The following is a 25,488-nucleotide window of genomic DNA, read 5'->3' as shown; positions in this document are numbered from 1 at the left end:
CCTCACACGAGCCGCCCACCCCAAGTGTGCCCCTGCATCCAACAGATCTCCCCACTCGAGCCCGGTGTGAAAATGCTCCTGGATTAATCACCCCTAGTGAGGAGTCTCGAACACGAGACCTCATGCTCTAATGCCACTTTGATGCAGGACAATTAACCACTTGCTCTGAAAGCTCGAATTGATAGAGCATGGCGAATTAATCCCGTTATCTTAAAGCCCAAGCCCCACATCCCATGGGTTAGGACATCGGCCGAACCCCCCTCGTGGGCCCCACTTCACATGGGTACCACCACACACAAGCCACCCGCCTCACATGGGCTGCCCACCCTGAGTGTGCCCCTGCGTCCCACAAGCCACCCCACTCGAGCCTGGCGTGATAATGCCCCTACATTACCCATATGTTAGTTGTTCCACTGCATATAATTGCAAATTATGGATGGACATTTTGTACACGTATGCAGTGAACTAACATGTATTTGAAATAAGATGTCTTGTCTCACAATCATCATCATCATCATCATATAAAGCCTTATACCAGCCACTGTTTTAAATATCGACGATATCAGCCGATATATCCCACAATATATCTTGTATCCCACCTGTACGATACGAAACGCACTAGTGCGATAGATCCCACATGTTCGATCTAGTGAGCATTTTCGAATTTCGATGCTCTTATTTTCTGTAATTCATGTTAAATTAGTGTCAAATTGTTACAAATTCATGATTTTTCATGTTCTGCATGAAAAATCATGGATTGGGAGCTTCTATTTTGAGATTTTGAGGAGATGGGCCAAGTTGCGAAAAATTGAAAAAAAATAAAATCAAAATTTCCCAATTTCTCGCAAATCGTTTGCAATCTGTGTTTAAACATCACATTAAAAATGTTTGTAACCTAATTTAGTGATTCTTCTTTTGCTTTTGAATGTATTGCTTGTGTTTCCACACGTCTTCTTACATTTATAAATTATATGAATAGACATTGAATATACTTGCATCAATTCAGTTAGACAACGCATAGATTAGGACCTCATATGAAGAAAACCTATTATGTGTACTTGTTTTTTGTAATGTTTTGATTTATAAGTGTGTATTGATGTCTTTTTTAACAATCACCGAAGTTTCATTAAAAAATTCAACCAATTTCCCAATGTTTCCCCAAATTTCGAACAACAACGATACATTACACGATACAACCGATATATCCCATGCAATAACCGATATGTACCGTATCCCAAGAATGCAATACGTAAGGCGATACCGATATTTCAAACACTGGTCCCAGCTACAAGACTCTTGTTCTGAAGTTCCAATATCGAAATCTCAAATTGTCAAGATTCATGCTAAAAGTTGTGGTCAGACTGGGTTGTGGGCCAAAATGGAGGGGGTGGATCAGATCTTGTGAGTATTCAGCCTCCATCTTCGTAAATGGATTGCCAAAAGTTTTTTAAGAGCTTCTTGGGGTCACCGATGGGAGGATCCTTTGTCACCTTACTTGTTTGTGGTTGTCGGGGAGGCGCTTAGCAGAAAGCTTTAGAAGGGGGAGGAAAATGGGCTTTGCAATGGTTTCATGACCTCAAATGTTGGGCCTCAGATAAGTCATCTTCGGTATGTAGATGATACCTTGCTCTTTTGTGATGCAGATGTGGTTTCAGTTGACAACCTATGAATGATTGCAATTTGTTTTGAAGCTATTTTGGGTCTAAACATTAATCTTGACAAATCTGAGTTGCTTTCTATCAAGGTTGATGGAGAGGAGTCACGTCAGCTTGTGGACATTTTTGGGAAAAAGGTGGGGTCTTTGCCATTGATGTATCTTGGTTTGTCTGTTTGCATTAGGAAGTTGGCAAAGCACCTATGGGATAGGGTGATTGAAAGAATCAAGAGGAAGCTAACTAGTTGGAAGTACAGATAACCTTATCAAGACAACCTTTTCAAATATGCCTATTTATCAATGTTGTCAAATCGCATATGCGATTGCATGCGATCAGCATATGCTGTTCGCATATGCGATCGCCCAATCGCATATGCCATGGCATATTTTTTTTCAAAAAAAAAAAAAAAACTAAAAATTCATCTAATTAGTACACATGATTGGATTGGGTTATTTTACTTATTTCATTATAGTTTGAGTGTTTCATTAAGTGATATATTTAATTACTTATATTATATTATATAAATTTTAACAAAACAATCAACAAGCTACATTAAAAGATAACTAATTATTATAAACTTTGAACAAAGAAATTTTAATGATAAATGGATAACTTGAAACAACTTACAAGTTAATTTACAAAAAGCAAGCACAACTTATAAAATACAAAAAATAAACATAATTGAAATAATTGTAGAGAGATTAGAGTAAGAAAGAAAGAGGTGTAAGAGAGAAAGAGTAAGAGATTTAGAGCTTTGGAGTAAAGAATAGTGAAAATGGAGGGGATATGAGTGCCTAATTATAGGCAAAATTTCTCCAATTTGAAAAAAAAATAAATAAATCTTCTGCGCTTGGCTATTGGGAAATATGCGTTCGCATATGCAGTATGCGATCGCATACTCGCATATGCGATCGCATATTTATCGCATATAAAAGTATGCCATGGCATACTTGCTAGGATTGCATATGCCATCATGGCATATGCGATTTGATCAACAGTATGCGAGTACGCGATCGCATATTTATCGCATATAAAAGTATGCCATGGCATACTTGCCAGGATCGCATATGCCATCATGGCATATGCGATTTGATCAACAGTATGCGCATATGCGATTGCATTTGATAACAATGTTTTTTGTCTCTTTTCAAGTGTCCCAAGTTGGTGGTAGATAGGCTTGAGAAGTTAAAGAAGAGACTTTCTTTGGAACGGGGATAAGGTTGGGAGGAAGTTCCACCTTATCAAGTGGGATGAGGTGTGTAGGCCAATTGGGGTGAGGGGTTGTGGGCATTAGAAGTTTGGGGGATATGAATCTCGCATTTCTTGGGAAGTGGATTTGCAAATTTGGATACGAGCCAGGAAGATTGTGGAGGGAGGTGATAGCAAGTATGGTGTTACCATGGGTGATTGGTTTGTAAAGAGATCCTTCTTGTATAAAGCCTCAAGTATTTGGAATGAGATTGCGGAGACTAAAAAGTTGGTTCATAAGGGAATTACTCTCTTGGCAATGGGAGTCGCATTTGATTTTGGGTGGATGTATGGTGTGGTTACAATGCGCTTCAAAATCTCTTCCCTAGAGTGGCTTCCATCGCTTCCAATCATTTTGTCTTGGTGGCGGATTGTTTCGCCATCTATGGTGGTCAGGTTGTTTGGATTCCCCATCATCGTATTTGTTGAGTTAATCAGGCTATTGCAGCATCTTAAGGACTATTCTCCTTCTCAAACGGAGAGAGATTCACTTCTATGGTTGGCATACCCCTCAAGTAAATTCTTTGTCATGTTACTATTTTAGATTATCAATTCATTGCATCAAACTTCTAATTTGACGCATCCCTATCATCACTGGTTCTATGGAGCTCCTCCTTGGGTGGTGGCTTTTGCCTGGCTAGTGGGTTGGAGTGGATTCTTAAGACAGATAATCTATAGAGGAGATCTCTTATCCTTCCCAACATTTGGTTTATGTGTATGAAGAATGCGGAGTCTATCGATCATCTATTCATACATTGTCTATTTGAGAGTGTGGGAGCATTTTTTGGCTCTATTAAATACTGCTTCGGTGATGCCAGAGTCAATGGTAGATTTTATGTGGGCGTGGCATGGGGGTTGGAGTTGGCAAGGTTGGTAAAGCATTGTGGAGAATAATTACCATGGCCATATTTTGGGCCATCTAGGGTGTTAGGAATGGGTGTTGTTTTTGAAATGAGAGAGTTGACTTTGAAGAGGTTATTAGAAAAGTTAATTTTTTGGTTTCAAGTTGAGCTGTTGATGTTAAGGCTATTCATGTTGCTAGTCATCTTCTTTAGGCTAGCTTGCTCGGATTGTATTATTTTCTCGCTTTTGTGAGCTTCTTATAAAGCTTTTGTTATCTCTCTCTCATGGTCAGGATTTGATAACACAGCCAACAGATTGTCCAGTCTCACAATGAGACGATAAATACATTTCTAAATGATAGCAGTAGACAGTTCCTGCTTTGTTAGTGAAAATGGAGAAAAAAGGGTGCCAAAATAAGTACTCAAGGAAGGATGTCAAGTGTATCATAACTAATCTGTTGGAAGAATATTTAAATAAAACTCACATAAAATGCATCCTGCATTGGCCAGCCACCTCGCAACCTGGAAATATCCTTTGTAACTATATCCCTTCCAGCAGCAGCCAATACTTCATTGAAAACAACTTTCGAACTTGTAGTCTCCGCAAGACAACATATCTAGTAAGGCTAAGAAAATATTGCATACAAATATTAAAACTTTAAGAACTCCAGAATTTGCCACTGCCCCAGAATTAATTATAATGTCAAATCATAAGTTACCTTCCAAAAAACCATCAAATCATAAGTGAATATTAATCAAGATCTATAGTAATCACAAGGATTATATATGGTTGTCAAACCATGTATTAACAACCCTAAAAACCATTATTTACTCTCCCAAATATATGAAACATATTAGGATGTGCATCAGGATGTGTTGAATGATAGCAAGTGCAACCTTTTGGTTTAAAGGAACTAAAACATTAATTAATTATAAAAGGAAAAAGAAGACAGAATGAAAAAATAGAAATAAACAATAAAAACTATGTTTGTAACAAAAGCAAGACGTGTATATGAGCATATATGAATATATTAAATTTATTCAGATTACAAGCGAGATAAAGTTAAGTTGCTCCTCCAATGCTCCAATACACATTGGGTAACACTTACCATATTAGAAAATATTTTCAAGCTATGCCTAAAGTGAAATGAAATTATGTAAAGAAAATGATCAACCAAAGATACAGCACCAAGAACTTCCTGACGTAGATGTTTCTCAGTTACAAACATTGTAGCAGAAAGCAAAGATTGGGTCGTCCTGTAGACATGGAAATGGTTGGCATAAGATATTTGCTAAGACGTTATTTTGCAAACTAAAATACATGATGTGCCAATGCTAAGCCAGAACCTCGAAACATCAATTTCATTCAACTCATTGCCTCTTCTTGTAATGAACTCAATGACAGCCTGAATTGCACCTTCTGCTGACTGCTTCACTTTATCACATATAGCAGCAGTGCATCCATGCATGGTGATTACAAGCTGCACAAAATTGATAAGAGATATAGAGCTGCTCAAACTGAACTTCATGCAAATCAACGGAAACAAAAATAAAATAAAATAAGATAAAATGAAATAAATCCTTACCTCATCTTTGGTTAGCAAAATGCAAACAGAAGAAACAACCCTGTTGAAGACCTCCGACTGATCAATAGAAGCATCCTACAAAAGAAATTTTGAAAGATATTTTCATGCATGATAAAGTAGTTATACAGACACTTCAAACATTGTACACAAGAATCAAGAAAAATGCAAAATATATAATGGTTTCAGGTAATCTCACACTTCTCAAAATGGCAATGACATCTTCAAGGGAACACAAGGCACCGTATGACATTTCCATATCTACACCAAGAGCAGATCCTACTGGTCTCGGTAGTGATAACGCTATGCTGAAGCATAGATCAAGAATCTAGAACAATGTAACATAGTCGAGATTGTTATGTCATTACAGGATTTGCAAATCTATCAGACCACTATGTTTTCAAAAAGGAATATGATTGAATTAGCATTTAATGGATAACTGTAAACAACAGCCCATTGCTTACAGACCTGGGCAGAAGCCTTTATAACTTCAGAACTTGTATCTGCACAACGCGGAAGATAAATCATGACCCTTTCCCCCAGGCATAGAGACTCTCGACTTGGCAGTATAAACGCAGCTGGAAGCAGCACAAGAAAGGACACAATATTAAATTCAGATGCAAACATGTCAAATCAATATCGTTAAAATCAGTATTAGTATTAATTTCATTTTATTTTTATGACAACAGGGTGTCCCCGCCCCTTATTAAGGCGAGACTATTCCCTGCAGATGCACACAATCACCCACAAACCACGTACATCGGGTAAAATCAATATTATTAGGTAGAAATTTATTGATTGTAATCAACCTATGTAATAGACTACTAGATAGTGCTTGATTTGATCAACCAACATAACAGTCTAGTACATAGCGCCTGGGAGTTTTGCGCGATCATTGCCCATCCCCAGCCCAGATAAAGGAGGTCAGCAGTTGGTATCAAACTTTTGCATAACTTTCATCATGAATCCGGGCAATATGACATTCCAAACTCAGCCCTTGAGTGGAATGGCAGAAAAGGATTCATGTAACTGACCCCAATTAATTTGTATAAAGCTTAAATGATGATGATGATGATTACCAGGTAGATTGGAAGAATTTCTTTGAAATGTCCATTCAACTTGCTTGTTGTGTATGCAACTTCCCTGGCAACCAAGGCTGCAGTGTCCACTGGAACAAAGCGCCCGGAACTTGAGAAGCATCTCGTGGACAGCAATACAACCCCTTCTCCTTTGATGCTCCATGGATGATGAAACAAATTGATCGATTTGTCTCAGAATATGCAACAGCTGTTCAGCTCGACTTCTGCCATCTTCTCCACTGATTATGTGAGCTTTGTTAGTCATATGGTTACGATTGCATAATCAATGTGATTTAGAACTAATGCTTCACCAAATTTGGACTGTGAGAAATGAAACAAATTGATCAACTTGTCTCAGAATATGCAACAGCTGTTCAGCTCGACTTCTGCCATCTTCTCCACTGATTATGTGAGCTTTGTTAGTCATATGGTTACGATTGCATAATCAATGTGATTTAGAACTTATGCTCCACCAACCCACAATTTGGATTGTGAGAAATGATTTACATATATGGCATGTGTATTGTAGACAGTGTTTGTAATATCGATACTATTGGCCAATATTATCGTTATCGCTGGCCAGCGAAACGAAACCCGTCGTAAACCCCTCGGAAATTTTATATATATATATATATATATATATATTTCTATGTATCGTGTGATATATCGCACCATATTGCACAATTTTTTGTGATATCACCAAAAAAAAAAAAAAAAAAAAAGAAGGGAAAATCATTCAATCCAGAGGATTTTGGTACCTATAAAAGAACATTGCGTGATCGGAAGCAGAATTTGGTGGGCCACTCGATCGATCCATAGCGGTGCGTCGTAAGCTCCATGAAATCTCGATTTCCCTTGATTTTCTTCGAATAGATGCTCCATTTACATTGTATAGGAGATTTTGACAAGAAATTTGCAAAACCCCTAGAGATTTGGGTTTAATCGAGGGATTTTAGGGATTCGAGAGACTTTAGGGTTTCGGAAGGTCCAAAACCCTCTCTGTTTGCAGGTTTTCGAAATTTGGCTTTTAAATCATTTTACGAACGCGGGTGCATCGCGCTAGCTGAAGACGGATGATCGTATCACGGGCTCTGTGGGGTCCATCTTGATGTATATGTTTTATCCAATCCATCCATTCATTATGGAAGATCATTTTAGGGCGTGAGTCCAAAAAATAGGAATTTTTAAGGCTAAAATGGACCACACCATAGGAAGCAATGGAGATGAACGCTGACCATTGGTAACTTTTTGATAGGTATAGAAGTTTTAGATCATGCTGATATTCAATTTTTGCCTTCATTCAGGTCCATGTGACCTTATGAATAGCTTGGATGGCCAAATAACCATCACGATGGGCCCTACCACATTTTGAACAGGTTGGATGGCAAATAACTTAATCACCACTGTTTAATGTGGTGTGGTCTACTGGAGCCTTCAATTTGCCTCTTTTTTTTAGATCATGCACTAAAATGATCTGTCAAAATGGATGGATGACATAGATAAAACATACTTAATATGGTGGGCACCATACAGTCCCTGATAGGTCCATCCATCTCTTACCATGCACGGGCAGAGGGAGCGAATTAGTTGTTACCTGGATTAGAGCTTAGTGGGTGTTAACCTTACTGTGTGGGGTCCACCTCGATGATTTTTATCCATATCCACGACGTCCATCTATTTTATTAGCTCATTTAAGGACGTTATGCCAAAATTTATGCAGATCCAAATCTCTAGTGGACCACACCACTGGAAAAGGTGGTAAATAACTATTAAAAGCTTTTTGTAGGCCACAAAAGTTTTGGATGAAGCTAATATTTGTATTTTCCCTTCATTCATTTCTGCTTGACCTTATCAACAGGTTGGATGGAAAATAAACATTACGGATCTGCTTGAAGTGGGCCTTGGGAAGTTTTTAATGGTGAATATTCAATCATCACTGTTTCTTGTGGTGCGGTCCACCTAAGATTTGGATATGCTTAATTTTTAGCAACTTGTCCTAAAATGTTTTGGAAAAACCAATGGACAGAGTGGATATACTAAATGTCATTAAGGTGGGCCCTATGGTAAGGGTAACATCCAAAGAGTTGTTACCCAGATAACACCTAATCCACGCCCGACCGCAACATGGGTGAGTCTCAGCAATGTGGATGGGACCGCTGACCGTAGGGCCCACCTCGATGTATGAATTATATATCCACGTTGTTCATACATTTTTTTTGCTTATTTTATGCCATGGTACCAGAAATGAATAAGATAAAAGTTTTAGGTGGACCACGGCACATGAAACAGTGAGTGTGTATTCTGTGTCTACTCCGTCCATTCGTGTGTATTCTGTGTCCTACTCCATCCATCCATTTTACCATATAATTTTATGGTTTTAGGTGAGACCCCGGCCTCACCCAAGACCGTAAAGCCCTATCGTGGAGCCCAACTTGATGTGTGTATTTTGTATCCACTCCATCCATCCGTTTTTTTAGATCATTTTACAGTATGATCCCAATAATTAAGAAGATCTAATTATCAGGTGGACTATACTCAAGGAAACAGTGGTAGTTGAACACGGTACTATTAAAAACTTCTTAGGGTGCACCTTAATTTTCCCTATATTTTATTAGGCATCCAATTTGCTGATAACTTCACATAAGTTTGAATGAAGAGAAAACAATTATCAACTTGATCCAAAACATCCGTGGTCCACTAATGGTCAATCACTATTTTTTCATATGGTATGGTCTACCTGATTATTGGATCTGCTTCATTTTTTTGGATAATGTCCTAAAATGATATGGAAAAATGGATGGACGGGGTGGAAACTGAATATAGTTTGTCTTTAGTTCAATGGGACAGTGCATAGCTTAGACCCTATACAAAGGAAACCTATTATGTGCACTTTATTTATTTATTTATTTTGAGATTTTATGATTTAAAAGTGTGTATTAAGGTATTTTTTAATAATCCCTGAAGTTTAATTGAAAAATTCAACCATTTTCCCAATGTTTCCCAAAAAGTGCAATAAATTACGCGATACAAACGATATATCCCGTGTGATAACCGATACGTATCTGTATCCCAAGGGTGCGATACATTGCGTGATACCAATATTTCGAACACTGATTGTAGATAGTATGAAACCATTTGAAAAGGTGTAACATCACCGTAGTCTGAAACTTCAAAAAAATAATAATAAATAAATAAATATTGGAAGTGAAATTAATAGGAGGGGAAGAAGGGCTTGAGAATAGGAATGTTACTTGTAAATTCCTCATTCAAGAGCCAAACAAAACTTAGCATATCACATGCAACATGCTGGCAAATATGGATTGTTTAGCAGACGGTCAACTTGGTGCAAATACCCAATGCTAAAAATCAGGCCAGACCGGCGGGGGGATATTTGGAATTGCAGGAATCACCCAATGAACATTCCAATCCCGCAAACGTGTCATGTTAGCACAGGTGGTGTGTTTGACCTTGGCACTTGAAGATGGGGCATCTAGGATCAGAATTCCTTGAGAGAGGAAACTTCCTTGCCAAGTGAAATTTGAGGAAGTGCAATTTCTTGTAATCCCTCTCAGGCAAACCAATGTAGCCTTCCTCACATAGTTAAAATTTCACTGCAAATTACTTGGTGTGGCCTGGTTAATATTAATACAGCCATCAGGAAGTACATAGCACTCATTTTAGTGTATTCAAATAGGAATAGGTGGGATTACAAAGTAATTATCAGGCCGCCACCAAGCTATTTGCACAACGCAAGGAAATCTAGTTGTGTCAAATAGAGAGAGATAAATTAGTAGTTGCAGAAGTCGTTACAAGAACAAAGGATCCCAATCATACGTATCTTGCATTCAATAGTTCCAGTGCACTCATTATTGAGGCTCTCATCAAATTGCTAATGTTGAAGATAAGATTGGACTAATATAATCACATATTCAAAAAGTAACCAACTGAAAGCAGGGAATTATTGAAGTTGCACTCCCCATCATTCATCAATGACAAGCTAACGTGGTAGAAACCATTGTTTGAATTATCTCCGATATTATCAAAATATCTCTGATATTATCGTTATCTCCAGCTTGGCAATATTGATAACACTAGTAGCGATACCGATAACACTGGTAGTACTAGAAATTCCGGGCATCAACAATGTATCGCTAGGTATCACCATCGTATCGATATTGCCAATGTTTTCAGTCGTGTAAATTCTAGGCGTCGCTTATATTGCCAATGTATCGATATCGTCAATATTTTGACTACGTAAATTCTAGGTAACGCTTACATTACAACTGTATCAACGATATTTCAATAATATTACCAACGTACAGATATCATAGAAAGTTTGTTTATTAAAAAATTCTATTTCAATTTTTTTATGAGCACATTGTTGTATGTCGTTTTCAATTTGTCGTTGCTAATATTCATAATATCTCAATATTATCGTTATCACAACATGCACGATATCAAGACCACAATCCGTCGTTTCCTTTCTAGTTGTCGATGATTTTTTGGCAACATATCATGAGTTGCCGATATTCTGCAATATTAATGGATGTTTGGATGGATGATTGGATGGTTACATGGGATGGATGGGATGGTTAGACTGTTCCTGACAACGACATATGCTTTTAAGCCCCCATTAAATGGAAACTTACTGTGTATGCATTCTTTTTGTAAACTTTTTATTCCTAACTATGCAAATGTGTATTTTAGCATCTCCTAAAGTTTCACTGAAAATTCTACTATTTTCCCCACGTTTTCCTGCATTTTCGGTTATCATCGATATTATAGGCGATATCGATATTGTTTCCATATCCCCGGCCAACGAAACTTGTAGCGATACCGATACTTCGAACACTGGTAGAAATTTCCACTAGTTATCATCAATGGCATTTCCTTAGCTCAGCCCATGGCCTTGTAGAAGAGATCACCGTAGGCTTTCAACAATTCTCAACCAATCCAACACAATCAAGTCGCTCATATACTTCCATGTCCAAAAACATTATCCAAAAGGGGATGGTTGGAGAACTGTCACACAATTTATTTATTTTTCATTAGTCTTGCCTATTCACTAGAAACTCAAGCTTGTGTAGTAAAAGTGTAACGCCTCGGAAAAATCCATACAAAGACCCGAGTACCACCTCAGGCAGAAATCACTATGGATCGAATCCTTTAGAAAGTAAATGAAAATTAATTAAGTACTAAACTAAATAATCAGTGGAATTAGCTCGAACCACTTTCTATACGAACTGCAAGACTCAAAACCATTAGGATCGCCAACTCAACATTTCCTTAAGACCTAGGAGCAATCTCAAAACCCAGTTGTTCTCGGGAGCATATTGAAACTCCGTATCGGACCTGGACCGCGCGTCGAAAGTCCGATTACCGCGAAACTATACGGTTATGACCGCCTTATTGGGCTTGACAACCATTACGGGAATCGAGTTCAAATAGTATCCAAAAACGCAAAACTTGAACCTGGAGCGAAGTGTGTGAGAAACGCGAATATCTTTAGAAAATGAACTCAAATTTAAAGTGATTTGGGCCGTTCACTTGCAGGCCAAATTTAAGGTTTCAGACCGTCAGATTCTGACCCAACTACACCCTTGGATCAGGAAAATTTCCCTACACATGTCAATGTACTTGTGGCCCTGATCGAGTGACGATAGCCGTTGAACTGAAACTGGTTCTCCACGGTCGATCCACAAATCCGATCGGACCGAAATCTTAACTTGACATAGATCCATTGTTAGGAAACTTTTTCCAGACTATATGCAGGTAATGGACCTCCAGATGAGCTCCATTGGCCCGAAACAGATGCCCTTTGGCTATAACCTAAGTATACCATGGCCCTGGGGCCGTTTACACTAATTCTGGGCCTATATAAAGCCCTTAAATCACCCCTTCTCTCCCTCATACGAATTTCCTAAAAACCCTAGGAGAGAGAGAGGGAAAGGGAGAGAGGAAGGAGGGATTCTTGGGGATCGTTGTTGGGATCTTTTCCCACAACTCCACACGCCGATTCGCCTCTCTACCATGCTACTTAACCTGTTTCGATTCTGATTTGGGTAAGAAATCCTGACCCTAATTTTGTTTTAGGAATCTAGATAGAGGAATCGACGAAATAGCTAACCTATTTCGTGATTTAGGTAGCCGTTGTTCTATAAACGAAAGCGTAGGATTCGAACCGATTTCGAAACGAGATTTCCGACGAAAGGTACAGACTATAAACGTTTAGGTAATGGTTTTCAAGGTTTTCAATGTCAGCTAATGATTTATGTCTGACTTGATTGCTGTCATATAATCTTAGTTACGACGTTTTCGATATATCATATATGTGTAAACTAGGTTGCATATAAAATGCATTACATGTGTTTGTTGAAATGTTTGAATGAATATGAAATTACGATTTGAGCTTGCCATGACTATTAACCTAGGATTCACGTTTGTTGTATGTATGACAATCCCCTTGTGACAGGACTTGCCATAATGTATGCCGTAACTAATTTAGTCTATGTATAATACAAAATGCATTCCATGTGTTTGTTGAGATGTTTGACTGAACATGAAATGATGAATTGTGCTTGTCATGATTTCTAATCTAAGATCCATGTTTGTTATATGCGTTATAGGCTATGTTGTGTAGGAAATTGCTATAGTTCATGTCATAACTAATCTAGTCTATGTATTTGATACTGTGTAGGCTAAATGTTTGATAAAATGCCTGAATGAGATATTGTTTGATGAATTATATTTAATACGGGTGTTGAGATAGAATTCTCAATTACCTTATCTATATGTATAATTTCCTTCACGTAATCTTAATTTCAACTATGCAATTTATGGATGAATTGAAATGTTTGGTAGCATGTTCAATATGTCTATAAAATGCTCAAATGAGTGTTGTACTTGGATTGTTTGTTAAATGTCTATATGATTATCACATGTCTCCACATGCTGCATTTAAGTATGATCGGGACTACTATGTAGTCCAGGCAATCGGTAACAATTTTTGTTTGAGTGGCAGAATTAGTGTCGCCACATTTGATGCGTTCGGTAAATCCGAGTCGTACGATGATTGTCGACAGTGGTACCATGTCGATTAATTCAACGTACGCTCGTACCAATCGAACTTGTCTAATAAACCGATTGGCCTATTGTGTGTTTACCATGTATGGATACTACTGCTTGAATCTAAGGTACCACTTACCAATGTAAAAGCCCGTTTCACCATAGTAGCACGATCCGCTAAGACTCATGAGCTAGGCATGGCGGTATGGGACACCGTGATCGAGTTGTCGGCCTACGCTAGGGTGGCGAGCCTCCCCGTAGTGACCAGTGAGCAACCCAAACTTGTGAGCCGAATACGGTGGTATGGGACACTATATTCGAGCTGTCGGCCTACCCCAGCGTAGCCTAACTGCGGTCCCAACGTGGGTTGGGGTGAACCGTCTAATCCGAATTCCCTTCGAAAACAACACTCCAGTTGGTAGGGCGTTGGTGGAGTAACCTCGAGTATAAACTCATGAACTTGCCTATCCACTGCTTTTCAAATCAGGGGTGATGTTGCCCTATAACTTGTCTATCGTATGTGATTAACTAGGATTAACGACCCTAGATGGATCATTGTTTGGGTAAATGATATAAATGGAGGTGTACCTTAGCTTCCCGAATCTGTTGTATGAATAATCCTAATTAAGAACTTGGCTAACACGACCATGCACCGCATTGCATGTGCCCTTGGCGAGGAAGAGCACAGTGGGAGTAGCATGTGCAACCGTGAGATGGTGTCGCTGAGGGAGTGCAGGCGAGGGCATGCATCATTACACATATCATTCCTGCATTACACAAGAGTAGTTATGATATGATTGTTGTATTGCTTTATCATTACTGTCTGACTGAATTGATAACATGTTAACCTTTGCTTTATAGTTCCACTGAATTAGCTACTCATTCCCACCTAGGATGGTGTTTTAAAACACTAACCAGACTCTGGTTTAGATGTAGGTATTGAGGTAGTCTATGTTATGGAGCAGGACTATATGGATGAGGAGTTCTCCTACTTCCAATTATCAAGCGGGTTGATGTAGACCTCGTGTTGCTTCGACGGGATCACAGGGATATATGATTTAGTCGAACACTTTACATTTTGACATTTTGTATATTTTGAAACAAAACATATATGTATTCAACCCCGTTACATTATCATACTCTGGAGGTAGATACCCGCTTACTTATTTCAATACATATATTTCAGTCTTTCGCTTGCTAAATTACATTGACTCTGGAGTATGATAAGCTGATTTAGTGTAATCTCACTCATGTTTAATGTATTAATATGGACAACATTTAAACATCATTATTTATGTTGCATAAGTGATGCGTTGGATCTCGGGAGTTGAGCTTTGCTCGACCCCCGATTTTCGGGGCGTTATAGAAAGATTTTCCCTTAATTTCACTTTATCTGTACGCTTTCAATGTGGGGAGTTATGTCGCAAAACTTGCAACCACTTGCCTCACGGGGTCCATTTTCTTAGTATTTACCTCATCAAATTTTTAACAATAGAAAGGTTCCATTCAACATATTCAAAAGAAATTTCTTTGAGATGAATTGCTGCGAAACGAATTGATACTTGGAATGGCAACCTTTGGACATCCCCTACGTGAGGAGAGCTACATATCAGTGAACAAATCAATACCAATGGTACAGTCAGATCGTACTCAAATTCCAGAAATATGGTCTTTAGGCATCATTACAGGCCTCAATTGACTTAGAAATAAAACCTCAAACACTTTACATTAGTTCTCTTTTTATTCCTAAAGTTAAAGGAGATTTAGCAAACACTTTACATTAGTTCTCTTTTTATTCCTAAAGATAAAGGAGATTTAGCAAACACTTTACATTAGTTCTCTTTACATTACTAAAGTTAAAGGAGATTTAGCATATTATTTAATAACAGGGATAATTAGGTAAATGAACCCTTCATTAAGTTTCTGATTAGCAAAGCATATAAAAATAAAGGGAAGAGGGGCAGGAGGGATGCTAGCAGACTTTTCTCCCGATTTTAAAAACCAAAACTCTTAGGAGATTCTTTTCTTGAGTTTGAGATGGGTGCTCGCTTTTATAGTTTTGATGTTGTTGATATTTACTCTCCAAGATTCCATTTATCATATTCCATCATGTTTCTCTTTAAATGCAAGGTATTTCAATTGTTACCTAGATCTCTGTTAGTTCTGCTACTGATTTGTGATTGTGGGTCCTCGATGTCAGGTGCACTGCCTACATTGTTGACTGGAACATTATTTTCTATGCAAATAGTCATTAATGTAGCAGACAGCTTGGGGTACGCACAATGTTTGAAGTATCGGTATCGCTACAAGTTTCGCTGGCCTAGGATACGGAAACAATATCAACATCGTCGATAATATCGCTAATAACCGAAAATGTGGGGAAACATGGGAAAAACGGTAGAATTTTCAGCAAACTTTAGGAGATGTTAAAATGTACATATTTGTATATTTAGAAATTAAAAAAAAAATGCAAAAAGAATGCATACATAACAAATTTCCATTTAATGGGGCCTTAAAAGCATGTGTTGTTGTAAGAAATCAATCTAATCATCCCATCCGACATAACCATCCAACCTTCCATCCAGACATCCATCAGTATTGTAAAATATCAACAACACATGATATTTCACTAAGAAATCATCAACAATTGGAAAGGAAACGAAAGATTGTGGTCTCAATATCGCGCATGTTGCGATATTGATAAGATCGAGATATTATTAATATTATCAATGACAAATTGAACACTACATACAATCATGTGCCCATGGAAAAAAAAAAAATTTGAAATAAAAAATTTCTAATAAACAAAATTTTGATGATATCAAAACGTTGGTAATATTATTGAAATATCATCGATACACTTATGATACAAGCATTACCTAGAATTTACATAGTCAAAAATATTGGCGATACATTAGTGATATTGATGCATTGGCAATACAACCAACACCTAGAATTTACATAGTTGAAAATATTGGCGATTATATTAGCGATATTGATACGTTGGCAATACTTAGCAATTCATTGCTAATACTTGGAATTTCTGATACTACCAGCATTATCGGTATCGCTACCAGTGTTATCGGTATCGCTGAGCTAGAGATAAAGATAATATCAAAGATATTTTGATAATATCGGAGTTTAAGGGTCGGTAAACAAGCAGCCCAAACAACTAGTTTTGTTATTTGGTCAGTCTGTACATGCCTGTCGCGTCATCAATGCGGTGAGTTGTGCTTGCTTCCTCAACTAACTTCTATCAGACTGCAATGCAACTAATTATGGGCTTTAATTACATCCATTCGTCTTGTTACAAATAATGCTTTAAATATCGTTATCGCGTAACGTATCGCACCCATGGGATATGGATACATATCGGTTATCACATGGGATATATTGGTTGTATTGCGTAATATATCGTTGTTGTTGGGAAACATGGGAACATAGGGAAGTTGGTTGAATTTTTTAATGAAACTTCGGGGATTGCTGAAAAAGACATCAATACACACTTTGAAATCAAAACATTACAAAAATAAATTAAAAAATTGCACATAATGGGGGTTTCCTTTGTATGGGGTTCTAATATATGCGCTTTCCAACTGAATTGATGCAAGTATATTCAAAGTCTATTCATATAAATTATAAATGTAAGAAATGTATGGAAACACAAGCAATACATTCAAAAGCAAAAGAAGAATCATTAGATCAGGTTATAGATATGTTTAATTTTGTGTTTAGATACAAAGATTGCGACTAATTTGCGAGAATTTGAGAAATTTTGATTTTTCTCAATGTTCCACAACTTGACCCATCTCCCCTAAATCTCGAAATCAAAGTTCAAAATCCATGATTTTTCATGGAAAATATGAAGAATAAAAAATGTGTAACCATTTGACACCAGTTTAACGTGATTTACAACAAAAACATAGATGGAAAATCGAAAATGATCACTGGATCGAATAGGTGGGATATATCGGCACTACCTGTGCATTTCGTATCGCACAGGTGGGATACAAGATATATCGTGGGATATATTGGCTGATATCGTCAATATTTAAAACACTGGTTACAAATAAAATGCATAGAAACAACTCAAACACTTGGCCCTGTCCAAGGAAAGTAAGCAACTAATGCAACACAATGCAAGCATACAAGTGAGAACTACAAGCATGGGAGATTTATGATTTTCTCAATAAGACTACTATAACTTACATAAAATCATGTAAGGAAAATAAAGATTACCTTGTGAGGAGAATTGCACATAAGAGAGTTACGAGATTGTTTATAAGGGGATCGACAACATTCGACGGATTATTTGGCAAAGCAAAGAAGCCTAAGGTAGCCTGTCAAGGTTATTGCCCCTCATTTAGACGCCATAAAACTCCAACATATCAAAGAAAGAAACAAGCAAAGAAATCTAAGTGACAGTCCGGACGAGTCATAATAGAATGAATGATACCTTCATGACATGATTTCTTGTCTCAATTGTTAGCTTTGGTTCTATAGAAACCAAAGTTGTACATGCACTTAAAGCAACCGTCTGCAGAGACATCCATAACCAGGTCCCAATATCAGAAAGTTCAGCCAAAGAAGGCAATGGACAATAAATATAATTTAGGGGGCCAACTACAAGAAACATACTGACTTGAGTATGGAGGAGTTCAAGATTAGAATCAGCAAAGCCGTCATTATCATCTATTCCCATCAAAGTCAATATATAGTCCAACATTTGGTCTCTTTTCTTTAATGGGAATGATGCACCATTTTCAGCAGCATTGATGACAGCACGCCCTGCAACATACATGGATATGATTTCTTTATCTATTTGGAATTAATAGTTTTTTCACAAGACTCATCCACTACTCAATGATATTCTCTACACCAACAAAACATACAATACCAACAATGTTGGAAAAGAAAACATAAAATGAGAGGTTGATACACAAACTGAATAATCAGTAAAAAGGATCCAAAAATGCTAAGATGCTTATACAAAGAACGACATACAGTCATGGAAAGCAAATTAAGATGGTTCAGTCATGTGCCACAGAAACTGGAGACAACCGCTACAGGTAGGGAACTTCAATTAGTTAAAGGGCCTATAAGAAGGAAGAGGGGAAGAACCTAAAGAACACGTGTGAACATGTTGAGAAGTAATCAGAAGGCATGTTCACCTACCAAGGATATGCCGGTGATAGGAAAGAGTGGTGAAGGGATTCATAAAGCCAAACCCCTAACAGTTAGGACGACGCTATGATGAAGGCATGAAGTTGACAGTGATGACCATGGTTTTTAGACTCGGCGACTTGTCTGGGCTTGAGTCGAGCCACACCGAACCACCAGCCTGTATACACCCCTTGTGAGGGGGAATTGTGCCATCCAACCAGATCGAATCGATTAGTACTAAATCCGAGTTGACCCACCCAAGTCATAAACCATGATGATGATGATGCCACAAATAATAAAATATTATATAAGCCAACAAAGTGCCCTATTGCACCCCATGGCCTACTATCAGAAATGACAATACACAATCATGCATTCCATACCAAAGCACATTGATTCATAGCCAAGGACATTCACGAAGATATAGCTATCGGAGAACCATTAGTAAGAAATGTGGTCTGAATGGTACTTAGATCAGTATATTGTATAATCTGGGGAAATCAACTTCAACACGCCACCCATCTGATGCAGGACTGTTGGATCAACAATCAAGGTCCACTGCCTGACCCCTTGCTGCTTGAACCCCACCAAATTAAGGGTCTGAGTGGACTGTAGGAAATCTTATAGTACAGTTGACATGTGGCTCCATAAGATCAATCAGTTAGCAAAAGCAATGGACTGATTGGACCGTGGAGGCCAACACATCGAACCAGCAGTTTCTAGGAGCTACATACAAACATGTAAAGAAAAGGCTATTGTACAAAGTGCACAGCCACAAGGACCATATAGTTTGTATCTTTTAGTGTTACTTGGGAGTCTTTAGGCTAGTTTCCTCTTGTTATCTTCTTTTCTTGCATTTTATCGATTAGTTTCAGACAATTCAATTAAGCTATTTGTGAGGGCTAGTAGGATCAAGTTTTGGTATCCTTGGATTTTACCAAGGCTATAAAAGCATAGCCATTTAAACAAATTCCTCTTTTTCTATGTTTCTTGATACTAGAAACAATGTTTAGAAGAGACTCTTCCAAAATTTTAGAACTGAAACTCTTGTACGCTCTTTGTGGTGAAACTCCACATATTCATCCCCAATTTTTAATTTTCCATTGTTCACTGCTGCCATTGAGTGATTAATGAATGACTGAGAGCTTCAATCACCTAAGGTGAAATTTTGTTTTCGAACTTCCTACATAGTCTATTATTCTTCTAGATGTTTTGGTCCCATGTTTGGGTGCTTCATTGAATTGTATCAGAGCAAGTACCTTCCTTAGGCAACCTTTTTTTCTCATTTTTCATCCTTTATCAACACAAAATTTGTCCATCACTCATAAACCTAACCCTAAATTTAGCCCTTGATCCTCAACAGTACAACCCAAAGCCCTAGGCTTAACCTCAATCCTTTACTACATCCCAATACCCTAACCAAAATCCAAACTCCAGGCCTCAAATCCCTGTCAAAAGCCTAACAACAGTCCTAAACACTAAGCAGCCCTCACCCAACAGCAATTCCACCACTACAACAATCAACTGTAGCTTCTTGACATATCCTATAGTCCTCATAACTTAAAATCCAGTCCTCCAAAGCACTCCCGCAGCAACCCTAGCATTAATACAGCATCTAGGCCAACCAAAGGCCACCTATAACCCTAAATAGTTTGTAAATCCTAGCTGTAGGCCCTGTCTAAAACCCAATCTCCATGCAATCATATTTCAACCACAGCCTATGCTGCACACCTAAATCCCCCATTCGGTCTAAACTTATATGCGAAGTTCTAATATGCAGCATTTTGACACTTCCAAATCTATGAAGAAATTGCTCACAGGACTGTCCAAATATGTTCCTATCCAAACTGAAAACTTAATCCACCTCAGTTCAATTTCAGCCCCATCACCACCCAGAAATTGTCCTGTAACAGCTATTTTCCAACACTTTCCTAACCACCATTCCATCTGGAGAATGTGGCAAGGATTCGCTGATCCGACCTGGGAAAGTCCCATCCAAGCCCTCCCTGAATAAGGTACGATATGGTCTAGAGAAGTCTCATACGAGGCTAGAGAAGGCTAGCAAACAGAGAAAGGAAACCCAAGGCTAACAAGCACGGGCTAAGCCTACTCATATGCTTCTTAGAAGAAGGGGACAAATCTTCTTTGAATGGCTGGAACTCATTGTGGATTTACTACAACTATGGGAGCTTAGTTGGTAGCTGCATAACCTACACGCAATCTTCCCACCAGTTATCCATAAGTTTCAGCACACGATCTTTCCAGGCCCAGTCCTTATATTTCAGCCCTTACTTGCACCCAGACAGTCCACAATTCATCGAGATTTTCCACCCAAAAACCTGTCCCAAACAACCTAACCCTTACCCATTCCGATACCAAATGCCTCGGTCCTCACAGGACATCTAGTCATAGAATGGTGGAAGATGACTAATGCATTGAGAGCACTAAGAGTGGTCAAACAGATGCTCTGAATGGATATGCGTACAATAATGGTTACCATGGATTTCATGAATGGTCAAGCAGATGCTCTGAATAGATGGCTCCAAAACTGTAATTGACTTTTAGCATCAAAAGAAAGGTCATATCGGTCACGCCTCAAACTTGGGAACCGGGCTTACAAAATTCTGAATCCGATGCTGACAGCCTCCGTAGTACCTCATTCTTGGCTTCTGGCTCGCATACACCAGGTTCCAATCTTAGGATCCTACATGGAGGATTTTTAGGGTGATTTTTATTTATTTATTATTATTATTATTATTATTATTTTGTAAATGAGCATAACTACAAGTGTACTCAAGTCACAAAACATTATCACCACATATCCACTAATATAATTTTTGAGTACAATGTTGAAAGTGAAATACGTGATATCACAAAACTCCAAAAGATCAAGCACATGATCCTGCTTCAATGCTGTTGCAGTCTAGCATAACCTACACGTAACAAACGTGCGTAAGCTTACCATGAAGCTTAGAGAGTGCGTGCGTGTGCACGTAATACATGTGCCAAGCATACAAATTTCAAAGTAAGCGAAAATAATGGAGGGCTAAACTGGCAAGTCCATAAATGATGTTAGCCATACCAAGGCTACGCAATGCGAGGCCTATGTGGCCGAATGTCATATGCTAGAGATGCAATGCAAACATGTTGATCCTCAACTAGTCCACATATCAGAATAGTTCGTCGCTGGAAACATTACCGGGTTCTAGTACACTCCAACACTGGCTGTCGCCCCATCACGTGCATGACCAAGTGAGTGGAAGAGACCTCACTATCCGTCTTGTCAGTGGTATGCTAATGCACATCCGGCTCGTCAATAGTGGACCCATTTATGAGCTGATCAAACTCAACCTAGCTTACAGCCCCTTACTATCGTGCGAATAAGGTCATACCCCTTTTCAACCAACCATGACACAGTGAGAAACGCGGCATATTGGTATTTGGCACTCGGTCTAGACGTTAAAGCATCCTACTGGTAGGGGTGTACACGAACGAGCTAGCTCGGTTGGCACGCTCGACACGACTTGAAAATGCTCGAATCGACTCGACTCGAACTTGAGTTCGAACCAAGTCGAGCTGATTTTTGGAGCTCGAAAACGAGTTTGAGCTTGCCCCAGCTCGAACTCGGCTCGACTTGGTGTAGGGTATATATACCCTTTAAAAAAAAAAAAAAAAAACCTACTTACCTTACCCGTTAAAAAAGAAACCCTCCTTTAGCCGCACTGCACGGCCGCCCATTTCCCTTACCCTTTAAAAAATCCCTAACCCTCCTTACCCGCACGGCCACTTCCCTTACCCACACGGCCGCTCGTTTTCCCTAACTCGTCTTCTTTCTTCTCTCTCTCTAGTCTCTCCCTCCAGTCCTCCCTCAAGCGCTCACCTCGCCCTGTCCGGCGCCCCTTGCTGCAGCAACTGCCCTGTTTGGTCCCCACATCGACCGTCTGGCGGTCCCTGCCCTGCCCGATCGCCCCTGCCCCTGCCGCAACTCGCCAGTCTAAGTCCGACCGCCGGTAAGCCGCAAGCCCGGTCACCCCTGCCCCTTGCTTTTAAATTGATGAGCCCCCACGTGATGTGTTGCAGAAATCCAAGCCATTCATCAAGTGTGTTCTGGCATTTAGGACCAAGCCCCAAAAATCAGCCCAAACCATAATGAGGTGGGCCCCACCACAGGAAACAGGACATTCTAGATCTCAGGTGGGCCCCATCATGTGATTTTAGAAGTTCTAGGCATGTTTTTATGCCGTTCCAGATGGTGTGGCCTACCTGAACTCCGGATCCAGCTAATTTTATATGCATTTTTTGGAAATTTGACATGCATCATGTTGGGCCCCACATGCAATTGACTATATTGTATAGTTGACCGTATGCAATTGTTCTCCAAAGAAAAAAAAAATAGAAAATCATATTTTAAAATAGCAAAAACCATATCAACTTACAAGAACAAACGATCAAACATTATATGATGCATATATTAGTCTATGCTCCCTAGTGTATTGCCATCTGGTGACTTGCATTTGATAGTTTAAATCTTCATTCTTTGTCAGGTTATGAGACATTGCATATTTGTCAGGTTATGAGACATTGCATATTCCCTAATGTAAGCTGTCAACTGGAAATAGTTATTGTTAGAAAAACAAACTTGGCTCGAAAGCTCGAAGGCTCGAAGCTGGCTCGAACTAGTCCGATTGCTGACTGAGCCGAGCCGAGCCCAGGCCAGCTCGACTCGGTTCGGCTCGATGTGCACCCCTACCTGCTGGTACCACAAGGGTTTTGGGACTTTCACCCAAGGACATCCATAGCGCCCTAATGCTAGAGCAGATATTTCCGGTATCCATCCGGCCATCCATGATATGCCTATGGAGGTCATAACCCTGATGTCGCTAGGACGTAAAGTGATTGTGACATACAAGATGCGAAATGCATGAGTCATACCATACAAATCATGCATCAAACTTGCGTGTACCACACGATCATGTGGGGCAACCCTATCTCATACGGGGTCCCCTAAGTATCTCAAGCCAAAAACATATGATATGATCAACCTTCATCCACAACAAGCATACAAATGATGCATATGGGCATATAAATAGGCATGATATCCGCTTGATTCTTTCCTTGACTACCAATCTTGATTGGCCTATGTTCCAGCTAGATGTTAAAAATGCATTCCTTCATGGCAATCTGGCAGAAGAAGTGTATATGGATTTGCCCCTTGGCTTTCAGCTTAAGGGGGAATCTGGGAAGGTGACAATCGGGCGGCCATCTATATTGCGTTTGACTTAGTCTTTCATGAGCGGACTAAACACATTGAGGTTGATATACATTTCATTCGAGAGAAGATATCCTCTGGATTACTGGCTACTCCATTTGTCAAATCTACAAAACAACTTGTAGACATGTTTACGAAGGCTCTCAGCTCTCCCATGTTACAAGAAATCTCTGGCAAGTTGGGTGTGATGGACATTCATACACCAACTTGAGGGGGACTGTTGGAATATTAAATTAGTAGGGTCATTTCTGTAAATATGATATTAGTGGACTTATTTGCAAATATTGTATAAAGTAGGCTATTATGATGTAATAAAGGAAAAAAAAAAAAAACCTACATATATATTGAATAAGATAAGAGAGGTCCCATGTACTCACTCTTTTTCTCTAAACCCTCTCTCTCACATTTTTCTCCCATCTCTTTCACATTCCTTCTCTTTGGTTCTTTCATTCTTCAGTATTTGGATTCTTTAGGATACTTCCTTCTGTTATTTTCTTTCCTTGTTGTTTATGGATTGTCTTTAGACATCTTAGGTAAGGTAACTATGAGCGCAAATAGGATTAAAGTATTGGTCTCCTTTTAGTCCAAGGACTGTACCAACTACCAGGGTAAAAATGTACATATGCATGAATGGAGAAGATATAACTGTATGAGATTTTCTATTAGATAAATTCCTCCTAGAAACATTGTTTAGAAGTGAGGCTCTTCCAAATCCATAGGAGTGAGACTCTTCTAGGTTCTCCTTTTATTGTAAGACTCTTCTAGGTTCTCTTTATTGTGAGACTCCACATACTTTATTGTGAGACTCCACATACCTGTATAGTGTATTGGTCTATAAGAAGTTCACTCTAATTTGGGTGCTTCATTAACTTCCACGGAAGACTAGGCCAGCAAGCTATTCTGGTAGCACTTCTGTTGTACCAGAACACTTGGGAAGGATAGAAACCAGAACTCAATGAATGGGAAATTTGTGTAATGGTAGAAGTTTACAGCAGGAAAAACTGACCTATCTAGGAGCATGACCTCATATGAAGTTTCTTACACTTCCACAAAGTAGGGTTTCTTTACGGGATATACAGAAGTAGAAGATTATACCAGACTTTTATTTCATATTCAATTTGTGGGAGGAGAGCATGGAATTTGAAGATGAATTCCACAACTCAAAATGAGACTGGATTGGAAGATGACAGGTAGCTATAGTCATGAATTACAAAATAACCCTTGAACTCCATTAAAAGGAGCCTTATTAGAAAACAATTGTTAGTTTCACTTTGAACAAGAAGAAGACTATCATCAACAAATTACAATAAACGAGTGCATCCTATGACAATTGTTTGCATGCAATTCTTCTCCACAATTCTTTCTCAAATGCAGTTCTGCCAGATTTGCAGAAAACTGAATCTAGTATCATATCTTGATGAAACACTTCCAATGAGGAAAGCTGTGTACCGAAAGCTGACAGTAGAGAACAGCACAAAAGGGGAAAGAAATCTGTCTACCGATGGTACACATTGCACAATAATCAACCCCAATCTTTAGGAAGGAGAGTTTCCCCCTGCCCTCCATTGAGACACAGGTGAATCC

At 38.8% G+C, this 25,488-nt stretch overlaps 1 protein-coding gene across 6 annotated transcripts in view; it reads right to left on the bottom strand.

Moving 5' to 3' along the window:
* Positions 1–25,488, bottom strand: part of LOC131225494 (protein SHOOT GRAVITROPISM 6) — a 180,226-nt gene that overhangs the window by 46,619 nt on the left and 108,119 nt on the right. For all 6 annotated transcript variants that reach the window (XR_009161371.1, XM_058221025.1, XM_058221027.1 and 3 more), the window contains 10 exons: positions 18,115–18,260; positions 17,929–18,009; positions 17,712–17,812; positions 6,408–6,646; positions 5,797–5,906; positions 5,528–5,656; positions 5,332–5,406; positions 5,093–5,226; positions 4,930–5,002; positions 4,231–4,362 (listed from right to left, as the gene is read on the bottom strand). Coding sequence is in view for 5 of the 6 variants with exons in the window: in XM_058221025.1 (XP_058077008.1) it covers positions 4,231–4,362; positions 4,930–5,002; positions 5,093–5,226; positions 5,332–5,406; positions 5,528–5,656; positions 5,797–5,906; positions 6,408–6,646; positions 17,712–17,812; positions 17,929–18,009; positions 18,115–18,260 (1,220 nt within the window). In the remaining variant the exon portion in view is untranslated. The remainder of the gene's footprint in view (positions 1–4,230; positions 4,363–4,929; positions 5,003–5,092; positions 5,227–5,331; positions 5,407–5,527; positions 5,657–5,796; positions 5,907–6,407; positions 6,647–17,711; positions 17,813–17,928; positions 18,010–18,114; positions 18,261–25,488) is intronic.

The sequence above is a fragment of the Magnolia sinica genome, chromosome 14 (assembly GCF_029962835.1).
Source record: "Magnolia sinica isolate HGM2019 chromosome 14, MsV1, whole genome shotgun sequence".
Lineage (NCBI taxonomy): Eukaryota > Viridiplantae > Streptophyta > Magnoliopsida > Magnoliales > Magnoliaceae > Magnolia > Magnolia sinica.
Note: the sequence above shows the minus strand (reverse complement) of the source record. Positions and strands in the feature narration are given on the sequence as shown.